At 40.2% G+C, this 23,149-nt stretch overlaps 1 protein-coding gene across 7 annotated transcripts in view; it reads left to right on the forward strand.

The window, feature by feature from the left end:
* The first annotated feature begins 6,453 nt into the window (after positions 1–6,453).
* TOM1L1 (target of myb1 like 1 membrane trafficking protein) overlaps positions 6,454–23,149 on the forward strand; it is a 59,865-nt gene continuing 43,169 nt past the window's right edge. For 2 of the 7 annotated variants that reach the window (XM_017538797.2, XM_017538798.2), the window contains exons 1-7: positions 6,454–6,681; positions 9,483–9,567; positions 10,904–10,982; positions 17,765–17,914; positions 18,529–18,654; positions 19,517–19,621; positions 20,637–20,753. In XM_017538797.2, the coding sequence (XP_017394286.1) occupies positions 6,624–6,681; positions 9,483–9,567; positions 10,904–10,982; positions 17,765–17,914; positions 18,529–18,654; positions 19,517–19,621; positions 20,637–20,753 (720 nt within the window). In that variant the 5' untranslated portion in view covers positions 6,454–6,623. Of the gene's footprint in view, positions 6,682–9,454; positions 9,568–10,903; positions 10,983–12,144; positions 12,153–17,764; positions 17,915–18,528; positions 18,655–19,516; positions 19,622–20,636; positions 20,754–23,149 lie in introns of all 7 variants that reach the window. The other 5 variants (XM_017538802.2, XM_017538803.2, XM_037742118.1 and 2 more) reach the window with 5 other exon arrangements.

Consider the following 23,149-nt stretch of genomic DNA (forward strand, 5'->3'; position numbering starts at 1 on the left):
AGTTACGTTCAATTAGTTCCATTATTACAGATAAAGAAACTAAGGTTCTGAAAGAATGATTTGCCTGTCAAAGATCAATTAGTAAACGGTAGCCCTGGGATTTGAACCAAATTTGACATTGAAATTAAACGTGTTTCCCTTGCTGTACATCCCTTTTTTTCCAAGGCTCTCCTGTAAAACAAACCTCAAAGCAGCTAGCCTTTCACAACCCCCGCCACAAAATCCCAGCTCATGGTCTCTTTTTAGAGCCCTATTCCTATGAGACCTTTTCAAAGTAAATTGATCACCAAGTTGCACATTATTCATAATATGCTAACAAAAAACAAATGTGTAATTATACTGATGCTAATAGATGCTGATAGGACATTTTTTTTTCCCAAAGAGCCTCTTTAAGTAGTGGCTTTTACGGAGACATTGCCAAACCTCCAAGGCCATTTTCTAATAGTGGAAATTTTAGGCTACCTGGTAGATGGGATGGGGAAATGATCTTGACAACTAGTTAATATTTACTGAACTTTATTATATGCCCAGATTCATTCTAAGTGCTATAAATACACTATCTTTTTATTTTTCAAAACAACCCTATGAATTCAAAATGATTTTTATCACCTGAGAACTGATTTAAGCCCAGTTAATCTGACTTGCAAACTGAAGCTAGGATCCCAAAGGAACACACAGGAATTAAATGATAAACCCCAAATGAGTTGTGTGCACTGATGATATTGTAAAACTCAGAAAGCTGGCTGCTCGGGTTTTGAAACTATTGACTCCTTTGGTTTATTTTCCAGATAAAACTCTGGTTTTAAGCTTCACAGGAATCTACTGAGATGACAAATATAGCCAACAGGTGCCCTTTAGTCCTCTCTTTCAATGGAGCTTCTTAATTGTATGGATGATGAGAGAAACCAATGAACCTTTCTTTTTGTGATTTAAAGATTAATGTTTGGAGAACGAATATGGTTTAAAACCAATCAGTAGACTTCTATTTGGCATTGCTGCATAAGGAGCACTGGGCTTGTTGCTTCAGATACTCTCTAAGATCAGCAATGGATCCTTGCTGGTGGGGAAAGCAGGGGCTGGCAGCGTGATGCAATGGAAAAAGGCCTAAGCTTTTTTTCCGTTGCATGAGAAAAACCCAAATTCACCTCTGTATTCAGAGTGACTTTAGGCAAGTTAGTTCACGAAATAAGAGTAATTATTTAAAAAAAAAAAATTCTGAAGTTTATTGGAGATATCAAAGCACTTTGGACAGCGCTTGGCACAGTAAGAAGTCAATGACTGTTTCCTCTCTTCACTCTTCCTGTGTCTTGTCCTCTCTCATCTTGCATCTCTGAGTTCAGCCTAAAACCCAAGAAAATGGGAGAAAACAGTCCTGGGGTTGTGGTTGGGAGGAACCTTCTCATGTGAAGCTGATGGAGGGTTATCCTAAGAGCTGGAAAAGAAAGGCTGTTCTTTAATTTCCACAATCAGGAGTTGCAAAGATATAGTATATTAAGAAATAACTGGAAATATGCTAGGTGCAGTGGCTCAGGCCTATAATCCCTACACTTTGGGAGGCTATGAGGTAGGAGGATCCCTTGAGCTCAGGAGTTCAAGACCAGACTGGGCTACATAGTAAGAACTCATCTCATCTATGTGTCTGTCTGTCTGTCTGTCTATCTGTCTGTCTGTCTACCTACCTATAAAATAAGAACTGGAAATAAAGTGAAGACATATCTATGTACATGTGGTTTTCAGAAACAATGGGTAAGACGTTGGGCAAAAGAATGTCAATTTTAAGGAGAAATAATATGTCTTTAGATGCACAGGAACTTGGTTGTGTTCAGGAAAGCCTGAACTTCAATCTAGTTTCATCCCTAAACAGTATAAAGGCTTATGACATTGACAATTTCTGGACTGGACAAAGTCTATAAAGAAGAAGCAAGGAGAAAGAGAGGTAAAGAAGAACATAGAGAAATCCAGAAAAAACTGAAATGAAAGCTAGGGATAACTTCGAGATTTTCTATTTGGGAATTTATAACACCATTGGCCTATCCAGAAACTTTTAAAATTCTTTATGACCTTAAGGCATCCAACTAGTTAAATCAGAATCTCTGAGGTGGAACCTAAATATCATTACTCTTTATAGCAACCCAGGAATTTTTATGCATGCAGTTGAGAATGACTGCTATAGTCAAAACAAGTAAGTAAGGTAGGATATTGAGATAATTGAGAAAGAGGATGAGTATAATTCTAGACATACTGAGTTCAAGTTTCAACAAGGCATCCAGGAGGGAATTGAGGTCTGGATCTCAGAAAGGACAGAGCAACTTAAGATTTTTGAAGAGTAATTCATTAATATGTTCAATAAGCATCCCTTATGCTGGGCACAGTGGCTCATGCCTGTAATCCCAGTGCTTTGGGAGGCAAAGGCAGGAGGACCACTTGAAGTCAGGAGTTCAAGAGCAGCCTGGCCAACATGGTGAAATACTGTCTTTAATAAATATACAAAAATTAGCTAGACATGGTGGCCTGTGCCTGTAATCCCAGGTACTTGGGAGGCTAAGGCAGGAGAATTGCTTGAACCTGGGAGGCAAAGGTTGCAGTGAGCTGAGACTGCATTACTGCACTCTAGCCTGGGTCGCAAAGTCAGACTCTGTCTCAAAAAAAAAAAAAAAAAAATCCCTTAAGGTCTGTTGAATGTCAGGATACCAAGTCCTACAAATAGATCCTTTTCCTTTGTAGGGCCTATATCTAGGAGGCAGGGAACACATTTCTAACCAAATCAGTGGTATAATGTGTTGTGGACTATAAGACAGAAATCTGTACTGGGACAGGAAACAAGGGTTCAATTCTTTTGAGAGTTGTCAGAAAAGACTTCATAAAGAAGGGACAAGGAGAAGGTGGGATGAAAGAAATGCAGAAAGAGAAAAAGGCAGACCTCAGAAGTATGGAGAGACTTATTTAGGTCTAGCAGAATGGAGAGGAAAATAGAACAAAATGAAGATCATTGAGAATTAGTAGGCAGAAAGAAAGAGAGAAAAAAAAGTAGGATAGAGAAGTGTCCTGAAAGGTAAAGCTGGCTAACAAGGAAGGGCTATCACATGGGTGGTGCAGAGGGTCAAAGAGGATGAGGCTGGTTATTAAAGCTGAAGATCACATAGCTATTATAGTGGGAGAGTTAGGGGAGAGAGTAGGTAGTGTTTGGAACTAGACCCATGGAAAAAGAGAAGAAGTATGAGAAGGCTAGAGGATACACAAGGGTTATAGGGAACACATTCAAATATGGGGAGAGTTATAGGGAACACATTCAAATATTAAATCAAGGAACACAGGAGGTGCCTGTAAGGGGCAGAATTTTGGCTTTAAGGTTTTTGTGTTGCATTCTGCTAGTCTACCTGAAGGCCCCCAGGCTAGTCACTTCCTTTCTCTGGGTATCACTGTTTTCACCTATAATAGGAATAGAGACTGTATAATTTCTGAGGTCATGTTCTGCTCTGACAATCTAAACGTTTTCGTGGTTATAAAAAGAATCAAATGAGAAGGCAAAAATCTCTTAGCTGCATGAAGCATGATGGTGGGTTATCTTTGTCTTCTATACAGGTGTAAATGCCAAGTTCGGTCACTTCATTCTACAGACACTGCCCCCTTAAACCCACTTCTTTCAAAATGGGAACTAGTGAAGGGCACGACCTACCATTCAGAGCTCTTTCCTTGAGAGATGACATAGCACAGCTGGTCAAGTCACAGGTTCTAGAATTAGACAGTCCTTCCCTAGCAATGTGACTATGTAAAAAAATTATTTACTTTGGTTTTCTTTTTTTTTTTTTTTAATTGAGATGGAGTCTTACCCGGTCGCCCAGGTTGGAGTGCAGTGGCACAATCTCAGCTCACTGCAACCTCCACCTCCCGGGTTCAAATGATTCTCCTCCCCAGTAGCTGGGATTACAGTTGGCCACAAAAACACCCAGCTAATTTTTGCATTTTTACTACAGACAAGGTTTCACCTTGTTGGCGAGGCTGATCTCAAACTTCTGACCTCAAGGGATCCACCTGCCTTGGCTTCCCAAAGTGCTCGGAGCTCTAGCACAGAAAATATTCGCTCTTGAACAAATACAAAAAAAAAGGATGACCCTGTGGCAGCAGAGTATATGACTTCCCCTATTCCTGTATTCTTCAAGAGGTCTTGCACTGAATCAAGCAGATTCTTTAAAAAAGTAAGATATCAGTTTCAATAAACGGATTCACCTAGTGACAATACTATAGGCTTTAAAACTAGGCAGCCATGTCATGAGTCAAACTTTAGTCTTTTATAAGCTTGATCTTTCTGAATCTCAGATTATATATTTGAAAAATGAGGTTAATACTACCCATCTCCCAGGAATGTGAAGATTAAGATAGATTTCTAGTTGCAGACACTTAGCACATTTTAAATAAACAAATGTTTACTAAGTGTTCATGGAATTGAAAATGTGGTAAGATTCTACTCCTGGTGTCATTTTACCCTTGTGAGATTCTGCTCCTTCTCTGACCTTAACTTAGCTGTGAATTCTATTGTCCCTCCTGCTAGACTATGCTAACATTAATCACATTGATTTTCACCCCTGGAGAGAAGAGGGATCATGGAGAAAGGAACAGAGTATAGGAAGAGAAAGCTGCAACAACCACCACAACACCCTGGAGGGCACAGGGAGAGAGAAAAACTTCTGCCAGGCATTGCTAAGATGGAATGCAGGTAGTACTCATCAACCTTGGTTCTGTTCACCCAAGCATCAAGTCCAAAAGATACTCCTTGCTACTGCTTCTCCTGTTCTCAGTGCCTGAGTCCTGTAATGTAAGGAAATCAGACACAGGAATAAGGAAGAGGGAGAAGGGAGGCGGGAGGAGGGAAGAGGGAGGAGAAGAAAACCCACATAAAAGTATGTAAAATATCTATCTCTTTGGATGCTGGGTTCCTTCCTAGTTCTCATTGTCTGGTGGAAGGCCACTGACACCAACATTGGCCTAAGCTAAAATTGGCTTTCTTTTTCAGAGATCGTAGGTTGATTGTAGGTTGCAGAAAAGACAAAATATTTTGCTAGAGGCTGTAGCATGGAATACAGATTAGATTGGCGATGTCACAAAAGAGATGTGTCAGCAGAGGCTGTAGTGATGACTAAGGAAGTTGATAAACAGCACTATTTGAAATAGCTACTTGCCCTGAATAGGCAGGTGGAGAATATTAGTTACAGGTGGGACAAAACCCATTATGAGAAATATCATCACAACAAGAATATTTCATTCTAGATTTTAGAATCTCAGGTTTTGGCTCACTTGAGTCAAGAAAAATTATAAATAATTGAGTTAGAGATAAATAATTAAATGTTAGCACCTTGGAGCGCATGGCAATTGGTTTTGACCTCTATCTCAAAATTCACAAGACCACGGACATAAGTCAAACCAGGTCCCCTTCGTCTCCATAGTCACCATCTCCAGGACTAAAAACAGACTTGAAATGAGTGCCAGTTAGACTACAGGAAACAGGATCTACAAGCACAGGGAGTTCATCTATGGCTATCTGACATCGCCTGGGAATACCTCACTCTCTGGCAGGCTTCTGCTAGCCGGAGATATCTAACATCGCTAATCTGATATTAACTGAATGCAAAGGAATAGGAAATAAATTCTGGTTCTGAAAGGGCAGCTGGAAAGGTGTTGGGCTTCTCAAACTGGGACCTACATTCCAAAGCAGGTCTAAAGCCAAACATACTCCTTGCCAGAGGAAAAGGAAAGCCCCTCTCCCATTTTTAGAATCAGGCTGGAGGTGGGGTTAGAAACCAAGAGCTTGTCTGGCGGCGTCCTGTTGTCCCTGGAGGAAACAGGAGAAAGACAAAGAGGGCCTCCTCCTGAGAAGCTCTAAATTCGAAGCCTATCTTTCCTCCTAGACAACACCTACAGCTTTTAAGGGCAGGTCGCACACCTCCCTGCCCTGATCTCTAGGGTGGAGCAGGTCGAGGGTAAATACTTCCACTTATTCAAATTATTCAATGGTTAACTATTTTGTGGGGACCAGACACCAACCTAATCGGTTTACGTTCAAGAATCAGTTTAATTCTCACAATTCTCAGATTTGTGTTATAAACCTTCTATTATCTTTGGTTTACAAAGGGGAGCCAAAGAGGCGCACAGAGGAGTGGCACTCTGCCCAGCAAGCGGCGGGATCAGAACCTGGGTCTCTAATTCCCAGGCTGGAGATCCCGGACTGCCTGGCTCCTCTTTTGCGTGGCGAAAAGCCCACCTGGGATCCGAGCGGGCGGCCGCGTCACACTCGCAGGCTCTGCACACCCGCCGCTGCCCGCCTGTACCACCTGCAGCTGGCAGCGCCGCCTCCTCCTCGCGGGTCCCTCAGGGCGCGCTACAGGTGCGCAGGGCGTCCCGAAGCCCCGCCCTCGCGTCCCTGCCCCTCGCTCGGCGCCCCGCGCCTCACGCTCGGCGCCTCACGCTCAGTACCCGCGCCCCGCAGTGGCGGCGCAGGACGCACGGCCTCAGCCAGAGCCCGGGAAGCGCTCGGGCGAAGAGGAGGAGCCAAGGGTACCCAGCGGGTGGAGTCGGGAGCCGGAGAGCTGTGGAGGCGGATTTCCTGGACCCGGCCCTCTGGCGATACCATGGCGTTTGGCAAGAGTCACCGGGATCCCTACGCGACCTCCGTGGGCCACCTCATAGGTAAGGAGGCGCGGGGAGAGACGCCCAGGCAGGCGGGGGACCGTGGGATCCTTTCCTGCTTGATCCATTCTCAGCCTGCAGAGGACCGAGTTAGTCCAACTTGGAGAAAATTCCTCCCCTCCCCCCGCAACTTTCCCAGGGCACCCGCTTTCCAGCCCGGCCCGCTTTCGTTGTTTCCTTCTTGGCCAACTCACTCTAGCACCTCAGTCCTCAAAAATGTACCTTCCTTTCGATGCCTCCTAGGGAGCGGAACCAAGCAGGTGAACCGCGGGAGTCAGGCATGGAGTGTTGGGCCTCCACAAGGAGACACCAGAAACTTCTCGGCCTGGGGAAAGTTTTTCCTAAAGGCACACTCTCCGGGGCACGGTATTGTTATGCCCGTTTTACAGATCAGAAGAGGAGGCTCTAGGAGACTAAGTGATGTGACCTTGCTGTGAGGAGCAGGTCTCCCCAAACCAGTTTTCTCTAGCGCCAAGTTTACACAACCTGGATCGCTTTTCTGGGCAAACAGAGACAATGATACTTGGCATTGGAGTGAAGAGGAGGGGAACAGAGGAGCCATCTAGGGTCACGGAGGTGTCTAGCAGGCCGCTAGGGACTACACCGGCATCCACCTAAATGATTTGTCTCTCCTCTGGATGTACCGTGCATGATGTATGTAGAAGCCAATGATTGGACTCTTACCAGCACCAGCTCACTCCTCCCTCTTTTTCCTGATTCCTTCCTTGGGAACTGGGTGAGGCACGATTGCATATTAATACCAGGCAAAGTGGGGTGATGAAATCCTGAGAACCTAGTAGTTGTAGTATAGAGGCCCAGATTTGGAAAATTTAGGTCACAGCTCAACTAATTGCTGTGACACTGAGCACACCACTTAAACATAACCTTAGTTTACACATTTTTTTTTTTTTTTTTTTTTTTTTTTTCTTTTTCATTTTTGTCTCCCGGGCTAAAGTGCAGTGGCCCGATCTCGACTCACTGCAACCTCTGCTTCCCAGGTTCCAGCAATTCTCCCGCCTCAGCCTCCGGAGTAGCTGATATTACAGGCGCCTGCCACCATGCCAGCTAATTTTTGTATTTTTAGTAGAGACAAGTTTCACTATGTTGGCCTGGCTGGTCTCGAACTCCTGACCTTCTGATCTGCCCACTTAGGCCTCCCAAAGTGCTGGGATTACAGGCGTGAGCCATCACACCCGGCCAGTTTACACATCTTTATAAGATGGTCAGAATAGCTACCATTGAGGAGATGCTTTCCCTTAATGGCTGTACTTTGTTGGATATTAGAATGAACCCTGAGGAGAAATGGGTTCAGACCCATCATAGGCGGAAGAAATTTCAGCAGTTCATCTACTTAATTTTTAAATTCCGTAAACATGGACTAACTCTTAGCTATGTGCCTGGACCTGGATCACGAACTGGTGAGGCCAATGTAAGAGGTGGTCTCAAACCTGAGGTAACTCACTTTCTTGTAGGGAATATGGGCACAGTTTGTGCAGCACCTTTGCAATGCAAGAAAATGCAAAACACACAAAACTTACAAAAAGGGGGAAATGAATTCTGCTGTGGCTCTTGAAGGGTGAATGGGAGTTTTCTAGAAAGATAAGAAGATTGGGAGGAAGAGCGAGGAATGGAGAGGAAACATCTGGCAGACTGAACAACAGATACTTAACAGCACAAGATTGGTCGGCTTTGTTTATTCGGAGCCAAATTCAAGTGGTTCTTTTCCTTGATTGAAAGCAAGCTAAACTTTGGGGTTCCCCCAGACAAGTCCTTATTCTTTCTTCCCCTTCTCTAGCCTTTTTGTTTTTTCTCCATTTCCCCCAGAACCCTGTATTTTCATGCTTAGGTGTCTTGTCCTTTCTCTTGGGAAGATGGTAGCACATTCATAGTGAGTGTTCCATTACCCTTTCCAGATAAGTAATCTTGTATTCTTAAAGGGGCTGTCTGGAGAGGGAAAGATGCCATATTATCTAATTATAGGGTTCCAAGTGTAGAAGCATTCTGGTCAGCCTGGTCCAGCTGTGGTTAGTTTAGATGCTTATTATTATTAGTCCAGATAGTTATTCAGTGCCAGTTTGAAATAATTAAGACTGATAGTAAAAGTGTATGTAATGGAGGTTTTTATGTGGTTAAGCAGTGTCTTTGCAAGTATTGGTTGAAGTTATAATGACTGGTAAAATTAGAAATCGTGAGATTAAGATGATCAGAGAATAAATGTATTACTTTTATTTGGATTTGTGCCAATGTTTTAGCTCCTAAGACCAATGGATTACTTCTCTCCTTTAAAAGTTCTTTCCTCCTGTCCCCAGAGAATAAATTATTTTTAAAAAAACCAAACAGTGGGATCAAACAACCTAGATTTGAATGCCAGTTCTACTTTATACTGCCTGTATAACTTTGGTAATTTCCTAACCTTGCTGAACTTCTATCTCATCATCTCTACGATAAAATACTTAGCACTATGCAGTTCACCTTGTAGGTAGCTGCTCACTAAGCCCTAGGTCCCTTTCTCTGAAAGCCAGGCAGTCAGAGATTTAGCTGGCCTGTTCTGGGCCTGTGGCCAGGTGTTATGCTTGCAGTCTTTATTAATAGGTCACTCGTTATTGTTGCTGCAGCAGCGATCTGAACTTGGGTTCTGATTGATTCCAGAGTTTCTGAGAGCTGTTCCGGAAAAAATCACGTTGCCCTTTGGCAATATAAACTTAATGGCACTTACTAATGTAGCCTAGGCAGATTATTTCAAGAATGCCAGACATTTTTTATTCTGTTGTAGCTCAGACTCAACAGCTTTTTCTTGGCAGAAAAGGCTACATTTGCTGGAGTTCAGACTGAAGATTGGGGCCAGTTCATGAACATCTGTGACATAATTAACACCACGCAGGATGGGTGAGTACAGCCTATTTTCCATGTATTTGCCTCTGATAAGAAGCATCAGAACTACAGCACATTTTCTCTTGCAAATGTTTCAGTTTTCTTGTTGCAAGAATGTTTTCATCATCCATTAGGCGCCCTCTACCTTTTGAAGACTTGTCAGGTTGAAATATTGGGGCAGCTGCTTGCTTCAACATATGGAGGGAGTATCCATAAATCCACTATAATTTTTCTCCTCTTGGCAGTTTCTTTAAGAGTTTCAAATTTTGTCAGTGTGAAACTCAAATTCCTTCTGTTTAAAAGATTGAAAAAAAGAGACTGTTTCCTTCTTTAGGAATATCTCCAGCTTCCATTGTCAGTATTTGATGAAAGTGTCAGATATTATCAAGAAGCTGGTTGACTCCTGGTGGTAAACTATTTTTGGGCAGTTGTCTTTAGTAATCAGGAAACAATCTCGCAGTCTTTTTTCCTCCCTGTCACAGGACAGTTTTTTTTTCCTTCTAAATGTCAACTCACCCATGTTTAAGCTGTATTCTTATAGCATGTGCTATCTTTTGTTCTACTTCTTAAACTTTGGAGAATTGAAGTCATAAGGAAAAAGTCATAAGAAGAGCAAACTGGTTTGTATTTAGTCAATTACAAGGTAATTATAAGGAATACAATTCTGGTAATATTCCAGTACATATTAAAATGATAACTGACAGTAAAAGAGATTTACTTATTGATCATAAATAAATGAAAAGTGCTTATGGTTAGCATTTTTAAGTGTTTATGGCTTTTTCCCTATAATCCAGTTTACCATGTTTACCAATTCATTGATGATACAAAAAGAGAATCTTAAAGTACATCGTACATCTGGACCCTTCTAAACAGTTCTTTCTTTATAACATAAAATTGTGGCGAATTGGCAGCTGACCTAGTTTGTTGTAATTCCTCTTATATCCCCTTGTCGATGAGGTGCTCAGGAAATACTAATTGTTTTAATGAAAATGGTAGCTTTCATTGTTTCAGAAGTTGCATTTCCTATAAATTGGTTCTGTGCATTGATAGAAGGATACAGGATTGAGCACATTTCATGGGTAGTACTTTATAGGTAATAGTCTTGTACAAAAATATTTTATGTACAAGGGGGTTGGTGGTATTGTCTGCCTGTATGCATGAAGAAATTTAGTTTCGAGAAGTTAAGTCATTGGATTAGGGTCCCACAGTAGAACCAAGGCATTGGTTTTCTGCTCCTTAGCCATTCCTCTCTCCAAATGCATGTTGCTTTTTAGAGAGACTTCTTGTTTTCAGCAGAAAACTTCTTGTTTTCTTGCCTAAATTGGTGATTTCAGTGTATTTGTTGCCATAGGCCAAAAGATGCAGTGAAAGCCTTGAAGAAAAGGATTTCCAAAAACTACAATCATAAAGAAATTCAACTTACCTTGTCAGTAAGTACTTTAATTTTATAATTAAAACTCTAGGATTTCTCAAGCAGTAGTTACATTTTTTATCCTGGGTAAAAAATAAGAAAAGCAAGTATTCTGAGAAAACTAATAGGTTAGCTAAGAGTTGTGTACAGTATGAGTTAAAACTTTTAATTTATGAGAATTGCAGAACAAAGAAAGTTTAGTTGTTTCTAATAGCATTTAATTTCATGAAAACAGCTGGTTCCTGAAAAATAAATTTTTCTTGGTCAGGAGATAGGAAGTTTGTGGTTAACATGTATTATGCATGGTGAACTGATCAAGAAGTTTGTGTATTGGCTGGGTGTGGTGGCTCACGCCTATAATCCCAGCACTTTGGGAGGTGGGAGGCTTGCTTGAGCCCAGGAGTTTGAGAACAGCCTGGGTAAGATGGTGAGACCCCATCTCTACAAAATATTTAAAAATTAGTCAGGTATGGTGGCCTGCATCTGTATTGCCAGCCACTTAGGAGGCTGAGGCGGGGCAATCACTTGAGCCCAGGAATTCAAGATGGCAATGAGCTATGATCATGCCACTGCAAGTCAGCCTGAGTGACAAAGAGAAACCTCAACTCTTAAAAAAAAAGTTTATGGCTGGGCACGGTGGCTCACACTTGTAATCCCAGCACTTTGGGAGGCCGAGACAGGTGGATCACCTGAGGTCAGGAGTTCAAGACCAGCCTGATCACAGGCCATCTCTATTAAAAACACTAAAATTAGCTGGGTGTGGTGGCATGCCTATAGTCCCAGCTACTCAGGAGGCTGAGACAGGAGACTTGCTTGAACCTGGGATGCTGAGGCTGCACACTGCACTCCAGCCTGAGCAACAGAGCAAGACTCCCTCTCAAAAAAAAAAAAAAAAAGTTTGTGCATGTATTAATTAACTGTAAGTGAAGATGAGGAGAATCAAAATATTGAAAAATACCTCCCCGTTAGCCTTCTACCTCACTTGAACAGCTTTGTGGAATCCTGAGATGCTCTCGACTCATTAAATTCCAACCCAGTTCTGCTGTGTGGCATGATTTGGAGAATGTTCTATGTTGGTTTAAGCAATTCTCCTGTGTGTTGTATTGTCTGTGATTTAAGTGTGGACTCTTATTTGATGTGTTCCCATTTTCCCACCATCCTTGGCCATATGACCTCTTCAGTCACGCTGGTGAGTTTTCTTTTTTACTTTAGTATGTGTTGCAAGCCCTGCCTGCTGCCTGAGAGTGAGCTGTGTGGCTTTCTGATTTCTTCTGCACGCCTTTGTTTATCTCAGCCCAGCCTAAGATTGTGCATGGTCACGCAGTAATCAGCCAGCACCACACTGCCTTAGATGCATTAGAGTCTTTATCAAAAGGACTCTGGGCCATATGTGAGCATAGCTCCTGGTTTCTAGTTACATGTAGAAGAAAATGCACATCTTGCATAGGCTCACTGAATGAGCAGAAATACAATGAACAATCTTCACGATTTGATCATTAAAGAAACCCGTCACGTTGGGATCTGAATATAGTTTTAGAGGCATTTTCCTCCTTCACCTTTTTTTGACCTCTCACTTGTCCTTAACTCTTGAAGGTCACAGAATGGAGGAGACTGTGGAGAGAGGAGTGCAGCACTTCTGTAAAAATCCCAGAACAATGGGTCACTGATAGAAATGCCTGGCACCTGACCGATGCTCTCGACAACCCTGTGAAGTAGTTGTATTATTAACTCCATTTCACAGACGAAGAAATTGAGACTAAGAGAAACTGATTTATTTCCAAGATGAAAATGGCTATTACATAGCATAGGCAAGATTTGATCCTAGTCCTCAGATTCTAAATTCCATGCCATTGCCTCATACCACTTTGTTTCTTAGAAAAAATCAAGCCTCTTAAAAGAGCAGGCTACTGTGTTTCCTTTGTTTGTTTAGTTTCTTCCTGTGTAGTACAGGGCCAGCTATAGCAGGTGTTGACTAGATTAATGGACCCCACCCCCATACACACAGCTAAACAGAAGACTCAAGGGTTAATGGAAGGTACTGTAGAACCAGAGTAGAGAGATGGGTAGATGTGCCCTCATCTAGCATATCTCAAGGATCCCAAAGGTTAGGAGATTTAGTAAGGAAGAGAAGGGTAGAAGATGAATTTATGCCCCCTTCTCTATTTCAGCATGGGGTATTACTGTTTTGCTTTTTATAGGTATTCACTATTTATAACAGTTTGCCGCTTTCTCTATTTTGCCCAGCCTGCTTGATGTTTCTGTGGTTGCTTCTTAATCCTACCTCCATTGTCTTCTTCCATCATGGTTCCTTCCCTATCACAATGGACCAGGGACCCTCCTTGGGGAAGTTGGGTTATTCCAGAGTGTTGTGCCTCTGGCCTTGTTTCTCTTTGGGCTTCCGCTGTTGCTCTTCCTTCTCATCACATAGTCTAATCTCTCAAGCCTGATTACCAACTAGCTTCCTGTTCCCATTATCTGTTCCACCTCAGATCTTTAGCTCCCTTACCTCATGGTTTCTGTCCAGTATGTGAGAACAAAAGAGTCTAAAGCCTGTGCCTAAGAACAGGCAAGAGTCACAAGTCAGAGGTCAGAAAACACAGTGGGATCACAGTGCACTGAAGTTGGGAAAAACACTTGGCTTTTCCTTTAAATAGGATTTTCTTTAAATAGGCCTTTGACTCTTCATATTTTCATACTGATTTCCTGAAGTTGTATATTTAATGTCCCAGTCACCTCACCTCAGACCACTCACTGCATTATAGAGGTGTGCTTAAAGCCTCAGGACTGACTTTAATAGTCACGTAAGCCAAATTTAATTATGAGGGAAATTAGTCACAGAAGGAGTTGCCTATGTCTGTCAAAAGCAATTACAAGTTTACCAGCAAACTCTCTAAAAAGTAATCCTCATATATGACATTTCTATTTTATTAAAGTGATGAGAGCCTGTCAAATTCAATTATAAATATTCTTTATCTGTCATGTTGAGTTCTCCATGGATGTGTTAGCCTTGATTAGGCCTTTGATGGAATCTGACTGTACTATGATTTCCTACCATCGGTCAGTAGAGCAGTTTGTTTTGTATTTCAGCAGAATTTTGTTCCAGGCTTTATTACTCTGAGCCAGAGAGTAATCTGTTTTTGAATGAGTCAATTGTGATAAATCTCAGCAAGAGGCTACTATTATTGTCAAATGGAAAGTGGTTGAACAGGTTCCTGAGAATCAATTAGTTAATAGGCCTCTGTGGAGCACTCCCTAAGCAGTGAACTTCAGGGGTTTTATAAGAGGTGTAAAATGTGGATGAAAATAATAATGAAGAAAAAGCTTGGTTTATTCTCCTTTGGCAAATTTACCAACGAAACAACTTACGCCTGTAATCCTAGCACTTTGGGAGGCTGAGGCGGGTGGATCACTTGAGGTCGGGCATTTGAGACCAGCCTGAGCAACATATGAAACCCCGTCTCTACTGAAAATAGAAAAATATTAGCTGGGCATGGCGGTAGGCTCCTGTAATCCCAGGAAAATTGCTTGAACCCAGAAGGCGAAGGTTGCAGTCAGCCTAGCTTGTGCCACTGCATTCCATCCTGGGTGTAGGCACTATTCATGTCCCAGAAACCTGGTTGTCGTCACTCTGCCCGGGTTGTTTGGAAATTTACAGTAAGAAAACTGTCAACTACCTCTTTTTCTTCCAGCCCTCTCTGAAAATGCTTACATCACTTAATCATCACATTCACTCCTACTAGGAAATTCTCCATGGAAGATGATCTAAATAGTTGCCACGTATTGAGGTCCTGCTTTGTGGCAGGCTCTTTGTTATGTTTCATTTGGGCCTTACAACAAGTCTCTAGAGGGAGAGATTATGTCCATTTTGCAGACAAGGACACTGAGGCTTAGGATAAATTATTTGTCCAGCCAAGCTGACGAGATCAGTGAAGAGACTTTAGTTTCTCTTGGTTCCTTGGCTCCTGGGTTTTCAGTCCCACCACAGATTATGGATTCTTATTTGTCTTATTTCCAAAGATAGGTTTTCTGAATACATTTGCACCAAAATCCAATTTCAGAATATGTGAAAACAACATATTTAATTTTTCCAATTTGCCACAGTAGGTTTTATTACTTATCTGAGTGAGTTGCAGGGTGAAAGAGGTCCTGGTGACATAATAGAGGAGATTATGTACAAGTAATTAGTCCTGACATTCTTGATTCTAATGGGAAAACACAAAAGGCATAATTGCTGATCTCCAGATGTTCACATTTTCAGCATTTCATCGTGACTCTTTGATTTTGTGCATGTACCTCCTGGGAGTGTTACCCATTATCATAAAATCTTGTTGCACCAAAGATAAAAATTAATTTGTGAGGGCCAGGCTTGGTGGCTCATGCCTGTAATCCCAGCGCTTTAGGAGGCTGGGGCAGGCAGATCACTTGAGGCTAGGAGTTCAAGACCAGCTTGGTCAACATGGTGAAACCCATCTCTACTAAAAATACAAAAATTAGCTGGGCATGGTGGTACACACCTGTAATCCTGACTACTCGGGAGGCTGTGGCGTGAGAATCACCTGACCCCAGTGCAGTAAGCTCAGATGGCACCACTGCACTCTAGCCTAGGTGACAGAGTGAGACCCTGTCTCAAAAAAAAAAAAAAAATGGTTTGCTAATTATTTAGCAAGAAATACACCTAGGGAGAGTGAGACTTGGAGGCTAGGTATTTGCCTAAGACTGCACAACTAATTAGGTGAAGTATTTCTATAAACTCACACTGAGCTAGAGGCACTTTTCCTTTCAGCATTTCACCCATTAAAAGCTCATTATAATCATCCATCAAGCTAAATAGCATGTTATTCAACTTTCTAACTCTATCTCACCAACCTGTATCAGTATAGGTTCATCTTAATATGTTTTGGAGTTTGTTTTTATTTTCCTTTGCTTTCAAAGTTTTCCCTGTGTGTCATACAGCTGCTTGTGCTCAGCTTCTCTATTATCTGATTGCTTCCTTGGTCACGTTGCCTTAAAACTATAGCTTTTATACCTGCTGCTGCTTTGTGTATTGCCATTAAAGAGAGACTGAAAATACAAAGCATGGCATGAAATCCATTTTTAGGGCTTCTATTATGCAAAGATGATTATCCTGGTCATGTTATGGTTTCTATGACCTTTCTAATTTGAGGTGGTAGCATGGAAACTAGCGATTTAATTTTGCTTTTAGATTACTTTTAGAAATCTACTTTCTGCATGCAGTTCTTCAGTATCGGCTCATTCTTTCTTAGTCGTTTCTGTTCATGTTGCTTTATTGAAAATGTATTTTTCAAGGGAGCTGATGTTTTTCAGTTCATATCCTTAACTGTGTAGCACCCCATCCTCCAGGAAACTTTTCTTTTGACTTTACCAAAGGAATGCCTTAAGTACTCCTGATTTTGTGCTTCATTTTCTGTCAGTTACTCTTTGATTGCCTTCCTTGGATTTGCTTTGGTCCGTTAGTAGGTGAACCACCGTGTTCCAGCCATTCCTCCTCTCTGCTCATCAAGACAGCCTTGATGACTTTTCACTCTCTTGAACTGTAGCTGGGTGTGTCCGGCTCACTGCTAAACAAACATCCACTTAAATGTCCCTTATCTTTTAAACTCAAAATATCTAAATTTCAATCCATCATTTTCACCCCTAGATCAGTCATACCACCACCTCTTCCAATTTTCCATCACAGGGGTCCTCAATCTCATAGAATCAGAATCACTTAACTTTCAGTCATCTTCCTTTTTTGACAAGCACTGTCATTCAAAGTTCTTTCTTCATAATTCTGTCATGACTTCTTTTCTTGTACCCACATCATCTTAGTTTAGGCCTTTTCTTTATTATGTCTGTACTAGTGGGTTGCTACTGGATCTTTTTATTATTTCAGGTTTCTTCTCCCTCCAGTTGCCTTTGCAGAGTGCTGCCTGACAACCTATCCAGCATATCACTTTGCACACATTAAGCTTTTCCTCAAGTTCAGGTTAAAGATTTGATGGTGACAAACTAATAGAGACCCTCCATACCTTCTTATGCCTTCAACATAATGTCCACACTCTTTGCACTGCCACACAAACTTCTCTACAGTCTGGGTGGACTTTATCCACGCTATCTTTCCAGTGTCCCCAATTTACCTATATCAAGATACCTCTACTAGAGAAAGACCAGAGTACTTATCTCCCTCTTCGTAATCTACACACTTTCCCACATTTATATATTTTTCATACCATTACTCTGTCTAGAATATAGCTCTATACTCATTTTTACTGTTCTTAGCCATTTTGCAAAGCCCAGCTTCCAATCAGCCTTTTCCAAAAGTCTTGTAAGAACACCTGACCCTAAATAATTACTCTTGTCTATAAGGGCCTATAGCTAGGGTGACTGTCTCATTTATCCAAACCAGGGCATTTTTGAAAGTGAAACGGTGTGTCATCTTTGGGAATAAACAGGACATTGGGAATATACCTGTGCTACCCCGGGTAAACTGGGACAGATATTATCCCATGCATAGCTCGTGTTTGGCCTGCATTTCTCTTCAGCATTTAGTATTCTGTATTGCTGTTAACGCCTTTCTGGATGTGCTGGGACTCCTCAAAAAGTCTGTCCTCTAGACTGTTACATTATGCTTATACTTCCACGTATCCCCAGAACCTAACATTTTTCCAAATATTTTAGTATATACTAAATTATCTTTGTTAATTAGGATGCTGGTGGAAATCATTTAGCAGTTTTTCCCTTAACATTTTTAGGAGGTGGTTTTGCCAGATAAATATAATGTTTAATTTTTCTCTAATTTAGCTTATTGACATGTGCGTGCAGAACTGTGGTCCAAGTTTCCAGTCTCTGATTGTGAAGAAGGAATTTGTTAAAGAGAATTTAGTTAAGCTGCTGAATCCCAGATACACCTTGCCATTAGACATTCAGAATAGAATCTTGAATTTCATTAAGGTAAGTCTGTTGTATACCTCATGGAATGGAAAATTTCTAGTTTAGGGATTAAATAGCATACCTCCTGATTGTTTCATTTATCTTTTATAAGTCTAGGATTGAGCCAGAAAAGCATTTTTGCTATTTTAGTGTCTATGTAATAATAATTTGTTGGCATTGAGTGGTGCCCTTTTTCTGAAGAATTTGTAGTCATTTCCCTACTTTCCTCTCAATTTCTCTTTTATCTATGCCAACTAGGAAAGACAGTGATGTGTATGTTCATTTTGCAGATAGTGAAACTGTTCCAGATAACTGACAAGTTCAAGGTTACTTGGAAAAGAGCTACTGATGTTGTTTTGGAATCTATTAATTTTGGATTCAGAGCAGCAAAAAACAATTGATAGTATATATCCCAGGGTTTCTTCAAGATTTTGAGGCATGGAAGTCTGATTTAAAATATTTTATATTTTCCTAGCCTTTGAAAATGAGCATTTTGCCCATGGCATTCAAAAATAGCTTTCTCTTTCTGAGTGAGGTACATAATTATTGATCTCTCATTTTCTATCGGGAGCTTAAAAACTGTGTTTTGATTTTGTTGCTGTTTTAACTCTGGAACTTTTCATCTCTTAATTCAGACTTGGTCACAGGGTTTCCCAGGAGGTGTGGATGTAAGTGAAGTGAAGGAAGTATACCTCGACCTGCTTAAAAAAGGTGTTCAGTTTCCTCCCTCAGAAGCAGAGGCTGAAACAGCAAGACAGGAGGTAGGAGACCTTTCTTTGGCCCATGGAGAGTATAATAGCATATCACTTGGGTCTTTTCTCATTGCAGGAGACAACCCTAACTCTACCCAGCTTAAGCAAAAAGATGAATTTATTAGAATATTGCAATAAATATTAGAATAACGGAATAACTCATAGAATAACGGAAACTTGGGATTTTGTTAAAGTGTGATTTGGGGTATAATATTAGAATATTGCAATAAATATTAGAATAACGGAATAACTCATAGAATAACGGAAACTTGGGATTTTGTTAAAGTGTGATTTGGGGTATAATCCGAAAGCTTGTTTGGCATGCTCCACCCTAGATAATCAGAACCTCCTTTTTTACAAGATTTCCAGGTGTTTTCTCTGCACATTAATGTTGAGAAGCACTGGCCTAGAACCTTGAGTTACCTCTCCACCTAAGGTTGGAGATGAGGCATTGACCCAGAGAGGGTCATTGATGGAGAAGGAGATGCCTTGTCAGCTGTGGCTTAAAAAGGCTTAACCCGAATTGAGCTACCATTTGTTTTTAAGAACCCAAAGAGAAAGCATCAGTAATCTCACATGGCAGTTTATCACTTAGACCCTTGGTAAAAACCAAGGGCATTTTATTAAATTGTAAATGATAATCCTAATAGCAGCCACCTTTTGCTGAATACCTTCTTTATTATGGGCATCTCAGTTGCTTAGCGTGCTTCACAAAATGCTGACGGGTTGTGTAGTTGATTATTTATTCTGGGAAGATAACCTGTACATAGGACTTTGTTTGAGAGTGCTTAAGTTAGCTAAATGGAAAAAACTTCGCATTGGGTGGCTATGTTAATTCACATAATAATACTACCATATTTCATACTCATAGACTGCTCAACTCTCATCAAATCCACCAACATCTGTCCCTACTGCACCAGCTCTTTCTTCTGTAATTGCTCCGAAGAACTCGACTATTACATTGGTCCCAGAACAGGTAACAACAGCCATCACTGTATATATTGATGTCTTTTCCTGATTTGTAAGCACCTTATATACAGTTTGTCTTTTCTGATAAACAGCGTTGAGATGTAGGTACACTCATTTTACAGAGGTAGAGACTGAGGCTTAGTAATACTATGTGACTTATCACAGTTAAGTTCCAGAAAGAATTAATACCATGGATTCTGTCTGCTTCCAAAGCCCAACTTTGTAAGAGCTGTGCTTGCCTAGTGGCTTTCATAGCTTTTTTGGAGCCTTGATTGTGGACTGGATCTAGTGTCCATCAGCCAATTCCTGTTACTTCTGGTAGGACTGTCACATATTTCAGACAGTTTAGTAAATGGTAGTCTTATTATTTGTATTTATTATGCCAACTGAATTCCATTTACTTGTTTGTGTATATCAGTTTATCCAAGGTACAGATAAACAATTATTATATGAAGCTCATTTCTGTCCTGCTGTAAAGGAACTATAATTGAAGACTTTGTATTATTGTTCTTTTTTTCTTATATAAAAATTCACATAATTCCTCTTAGAATTTAATACAGGATAAAAGAGTGTTTTTTTATTCTTTCTTCTTTAATGCCATCAGAAATAGATAAATTTAATTTGTTTTTCTTTTATCTTGTTGGTTGCCAATAAGTGCAGGATAACTTTTGCCGTTTTATCCAGGTTTCTGGTACCTTATTCTGCTAGGTACCTAGTACTTCTCGCTTCTCCATATTGAGTTTTAATCTTTTTATTTTCCTTCATTTTTAAAATTCCTAAAGCATATTTTGGGGTTTATTACAAGAGATTTCAAGTCCTTTTAAAAAGTGCCTACGTATACATTTGTAAAATAACTATGTATATTTATATGAAATTAAATTTAAGTTTGAAAATATTATAGTTTACAAAAGCATTTTTTCTTCCAGCAAATGTCCCATCGGGGCAGGAAACAGATAGTTATTCTTTGTGTGTCCCACTTCTTTGTGTGTCCTGTTGACTGGTGACTGCGTTGCTCTCTACAGATTGGAAAATTGCACAGTGAATTGGATATGGTGAAAATGAATGTGCGAGTGATGTCCGCCATATTGATGGAGAATACTCCTGGGTCTGAAAACCATGAAGACATAGAGCTTCTGCAGGTGTTGTACGATTTCAGGGACAATCAGTCAACGTGTCTCTTAAAGTTATTCTCTAAACTTTGAGCTTTGGAGATGGAAGGCACTTTAATACTGTCTAGTATGTCCTCCTATATCCTGATTTCAGCTGATTTCTAAACTTAACAAAAAGATCCAAGAATGACCTTATCAGAGGTGCAATAGTAACTTAGACATGGTCTTTAACCTCTTGTAACAAATAATTTATTATAAATTATAACCTTGGTCATGTACAATCCAGTCTTTAGTTGTTTTAAGTATGTAAAAGTTGCCTCTATTTTCATCCATTCAACAAACATTGAGTAATTGTGATATAGGAAGGGATATAGAAATGAGAAGGAGGCTGTTCTAGTCCTTAAGAATTTATACCTAATGAGCAAGATTGGTTTATAAACAACAAACATAATGAAGGATTATAGATGCTGTAGTATAAATTTGTTTGGGATTATGGGTGGGGAGAAAGAGAGATGTAAGATTTTAGCAAAGGTTTAGATTGAGTCAATACTCAAGCTGTAGAGGAACAAGTAGACAGGGCATTTGGACCTACATGAGTAGTTCTACAGCCCTCCTATGCCTTCTGTTAATGTCTGTGTATACATATACTTTATTTTTCCCTCTACTGGTTTGTTCTTCTAATTATTTTAAATTTTAAAACTTATTAATTTTAGAAACAGTTAGAAAATCAGTTTCTCGTTTCTAAGTCCCTTTTTTGCCAAGTCTTAAAGCTTAAGATATTTTTACTTTTCTCAGATTCCCACTCCCCTCTTCTCATGTTGGTGTTATTTTTCCTGTAACTTCTTAGATTGTTAGTAAATAACATTTTTCTTGCTCATTTCTTATTTGGGAAACAAAAAATTTATAAAATTTTTCCCAACAATGTTGCTTATATATCACTGCTATGGCGAATAGCTTGTTTTTTCCTTTCTGAAGTACATCCATGTTGGTAAGCTTCAGTGCAAATTTTGAGTGCTTTCATATCCAAAAATGTCCTTTGATTGTCATGTTAAATGCAAGTTAGTTTAGCTAGATACAAAATTCTAGGCACAAAATTCTTTTTCTTCAGGCCGTTGAAGATACTGCTTCATTGTTCTCTTATACCCACTAATGCTGATAGAAGTATTATATTATTCTGAATGTATTATAATAACCCTGAATGTGCCGAGCACCTAGAAATAATACCCTATGTCTCTGTTCAAATCCTTTCCACCATTCTTTCTATTCTCTTCTTATGGAACTTTTTAAAGATGATGAAACTTCCAGTTGGACTCATCTCTCTCTTAACATTTCTTTTGTACCTTTCATCTCTTCATTCTAAATTCTGGAATAATTTCTCTGTTTAATGTATATCTCTAAATCTTGTACATCAGGTTGCTTATTCACTCCTTCTAATGTTTCAAAAATTTCTTTTTATTTAAAAATATATACTTTAAAAATATTTGCTGTATACAAATATGTATATAATTTAAAAATATTTAAATTTTTTTTTTTTTTTTGAGACAGAGTCTTGCTCCATCACCAGGCTGGAGTGCAGTGGAGCAATCCGGGCTCACTGCAACTTTCATTTTCCGGTTTCAAGCAATTCTCCTGCCTCAGCCTCCCGAGTAGCTGGGACTAGTTCTTTCATTACATGGTTCTACTTTTCTTTTGTATCTTTCCAAGGAAATAATAACTATATTTAACACTGCTTTTTTGTTTGTTCTGTGGCCTCTCCTTTGCAAATTTTTTTGTTCATCTTTTTAATTTGCATTTCTCTAGTGTTCAGCTGAATTGCTGACAGTGAGCTCAATTTTGTGTGAGACTCTGTCAGCTGGTCTGCATTCTCTGCTGACTCAGCTCACTCATGCTGAAGGGACAATGTAATTGCTACAGCTGTGCTCAATAATGTTTTCAGAGTATGGTATATCAACATGGGATGATGCTGTTTGGGATACATTTATGGCTGGTCTTCTGGATTATGTATTCTCTATTTTTTTTACTGAATGTTACCAGCACCTAGAAATAATACCCTATCTCTGTGTTCCAATCATTGTTTCCACATGAAAACATTACTCCTGTCTCAGCTATCTGGTCTCAGATGAGGAAAGGGGCATGAGCAGGGGTTGTTTTGCCTGGTTATTTTACTTATGTACCTCAACCAATCTATCTGTTAGAGCCTCTTGTGCCAGCATGTTCTTGGCTTCTGGCTTTAGGCATCGAGCACCCTTCATATTCCTTCCATGTTTTAGGCAGTACTCATTATGGGCAGCCTTGAATGTCCTGAATTGCAATATCCTCTAATTTAAGAGTTACCAAACTGTGGCCTATGGGTCAAATCTGGGCCTTGCTCTCTTTTATGCTGTCTCCAGGTTCAGAAGGGTTTTTTAAAGGGTTATTTAAAAAAA

This window comes from Cebus imitator, unplaced genomic scaffold, assembly GCF_001604975.1.
Source record: "Cebus imitator isolate Cc_AM_T3 unplaced genomic scaffold, Cebus_imitator-1.0 Scaffold115, whole genome shotgun sequence".
NCBI classification, from domain to species: domain Eukaryota; kingdom Metazoa; phylum Chordata; class Mammalia; order Primates; family Cebidae; genus Cebus; species Cebus imitator.